Genomic DNA, 2906 nt, shown 5'->3' on the forward strand with positions numbered 1-2906 from the left:
ATCTTGTCTTTCATTTGCACAACCTTTGAAATCAATAAGAAGAATTTTCAATAGATTCAATAACATTGTGGGATTCCTCTAATGACATAATGAATGTCAAAGGATCCAAAAGCAAGCACCCATCTGGGTTACAGATGAGATTCTGATTCTGTCGCTTAATTATGGAATGATTATGCTTTTTGACCTTCTATTTCTAGTTAATTTTGTACAAGGCCACTTAGGTTAATGTTTGAGTTCTAGTATGGTTACTTTTGTCTCTTTCAATTCCTAGTTGTGGTTATGAGATGAAAAGGTTTGATCTTGAGAACAACATGCTAAAGATGATGATGGCATCTATCATTCATATTTAGAAAGCTTATTTATTATATTTCTCAGGTTCAGAGTTATAGGAAAACTTATATATTCTCTCTTATGTTTATAGTTTTAAGAAATCATATATCTTTTTTAAATTTAAAGATATAAGAGAAGAACACTTCATTAAAAAAAAATATGCTCTAATAAAATGAAAAAATTATTTAAAAAATATATTTCAAATAAGGAGGAGGAAAAAAATATCATTTAAATTATATTTAGTCATTTAAATACCTGTTATAATAATAACAATAAGTAAAACAATACCGATACTATATTTGGTTTATAATATTATATTTTTCTATGTAAAGTATACGTACTTTCTATTCCTAATAGAAGATCTGGACCGAGTTGCTCTATTTTGTTTGGAGAACGGCTCAATCTTCATATGTGTACTATATATGTAGGCGTTAGAGTACTAAGCAAGAAATGGGGCTACAAATATGAAGGTCGCCAGGCTCTAATTTTGCTCAAGTACAAAGTTCTAGATAGCATAGTTTTAAGGCGTACCAAGTCTGAACGTGCAGCAGATCTTGCCCTTCCTCCCAGAGTAGCATTTCTAAGACGGGATGCATTTGATGCAAGAGAGGAGGACTTTTACCAAGCTTTATATATGCAAAGTCAATCACAGTTTAACACATATATAATTGCGGGAACAATGCTTAACAATTATGCTCATATCTTTGATCTGCTCACAAGATTACGCCATGCAGTAGATCATCCATACCTGGTGGTTTATTCTAAAACTTCCATGTCACTTGCAAATGGCCAGAACAACACATTTGATTCATCTACAGCTAAAAATGTTTGCAGTCTCTGTAATGATCAATGTGATGATCCAGTTAGTGCATCATGTGGACACACATTCTGCAGAGGTTGTATAGAAGAATATACCTCAACTTCTGGACAGTCTTCATGCCCATCTTGTTCAACACCTCTCACAATTGACTTAACCGGGAGAAGGAATGCAAATAACCAGGAGAACACAAACAAGATCAAGGGTTATAGGCGCTCGAGTATTTTGAGTAAAATAAATCTTGATGAATTTCAAACCAGCACGAAGATTGATGCCTTGAGGGAAGAGATTGCATTGATGGCACAGAAGGATGCTGCTGCAAAGGCAATAGTCTTTAGCCAGTTTACATCATTTTTGGATTTGATTGCTTTTTCTCTAGAGAAGTCAGGGGTGAAATGCACTCAACTGACTGGAAATATGAGTATTCAGGCGAGAGATCAAACAATTGAAAAGTTTACAAATGATCCAGATTGTAAGGTTTTCCTGATGAGTTTGAAGGCAGGAGGGCGATTCCGGGAATCGCCCTGCCTGCCGGGCGAGGGCGCAGGCGGCCCCGGTGGCGCCTGCACGAGGGCGCTCCCCCTCGTGCAGGTGCCACCCGGGCCGCCCACGCCCTCGCCCGGCAGGTAGGGCGATTTCGGGAATCGCCTTGCCTGCTGGGCGAGGGCGCGGGCGGCCCGGGTGCAGGCGCCACCTGGGCCGCCCGCGCCCTCGCCCGGCAGGCAGGGCGATTCCCGGAATCACCCTGCCTGCCAGGCGAGGGCGCGGGCGGCCCGGGTGGTGCCTGCACGAGGGGGGCACCCTCGTGCAGGCGCCACCCGGGCGCCCGCGCCCTTGCCTAGCAGGCAGTGCGATTCCCAGAATCGCCCTCCTGCCTTCAAACTCATCAGGAAAACCTTACAATCTGGATCATTTGTAAACTTTTCAATTGTTTGATCTCTCGCCTGAATACTCATATTTCCAGTCAGTTGAGTGCATTTCACCCCTGACTTCTCTAGAGAAAAAGCAATCAAATCCTCAAACATCGATAATGTGTACTTCTTACTCAATTTTATCCTCAAACATCGATAATGATATTCGATGCCTCGACATTACCGCGTGGAATAAATTTTAACAAGAAATATGAATAAAATAGTTTGGACTAACTTCTGGGAACGAGCTACGTCGAAGCCCCTTGAATTCTTTTGGGATTGGAGTACTTCTCGCTAGTGAAGGTCGTGGAATTGTCCAACAGAACGAACCCATCGCAGCCCTGGAACAAGAAATGAAAGAGTATTCTCTAAATCAAAATATCACTGTGAATGACCGTTGTCAAGCCGGGTTCAATCAATAATAATAATATGAATTGTTTGTTGCACTTACATTAACGAAGCAGTCGTGGAATTGAAGGTGGAGAAGCGACGCCCCCATGTGTTTCTCTTTGGCAACTGCTTGCTTAGTTTCAGGCCAGCGGTGGCAGCCTGCCGGGCGGGGGCGAGGGCGGCCTGGGTGGGGCTGCACGATGGCAGCCCCGCTCGGGCCGCCCTCGCCCCCGCCTGACAGGCTGCAGGGCGCTTCCCGGAATCGCCCTGCCGCCTGCCGGGCGGGGTGAGGGCGGCTCGGGTGGGGCTGCACGATGGCAGCCCCACTCGGGCCGCCCTCGCCCCCGCCCGGCAGGCGATAGGACGATTCCGGGAATCGCCCTGCAGCCTACCGGGCGGGGGCGAGGGCGGCTGGGGTGGGGCTGCACGATTGCAACCCCACCCGGGCCGCCCTCACC

At 45.5% G+C, this 2906-nt stretch overlaps 1 protein-coding gene across 1 annotated transcript; it reads left to right on the forward strand.

Moving 5' to 3' along the window:
* The first annotated feature begins 739 nt into the window (after positions 1-739).
* On the forward strand, positions 740-2480 carry LOC149143510 (ATP-dependent helicase rhp16-like). Its single transcript, XM_089451853.1, has 2 exons — positions 740-1624; positions 2283-2480. The coding sequence occupies exons 1-2, from the start codon at positions 740-742 to the stop codon at positions 2478-2480; spliced, it is 1083 nt and encodes a 360-aa protein (XP_089307979.1).
* Positions 2481-2906: the final 426 nt, after the last annotated feature.

Source organism: Pinus tabuliformis, chromosome X (assembly GCF_031772625.1).
Source record: "Pinus tabuliformis cultivar Carrire ecotype Pingquan chromosome X, CPIR1, whole genome shotgun sequence".
Taxonomy (NCBI): domain Eukaryota; kingdom Viridiplantae; phylum Streptophyta; class Pinopsida; order Pinales; family Pinaceae; genus Pinus; species Pinus tabuliformis.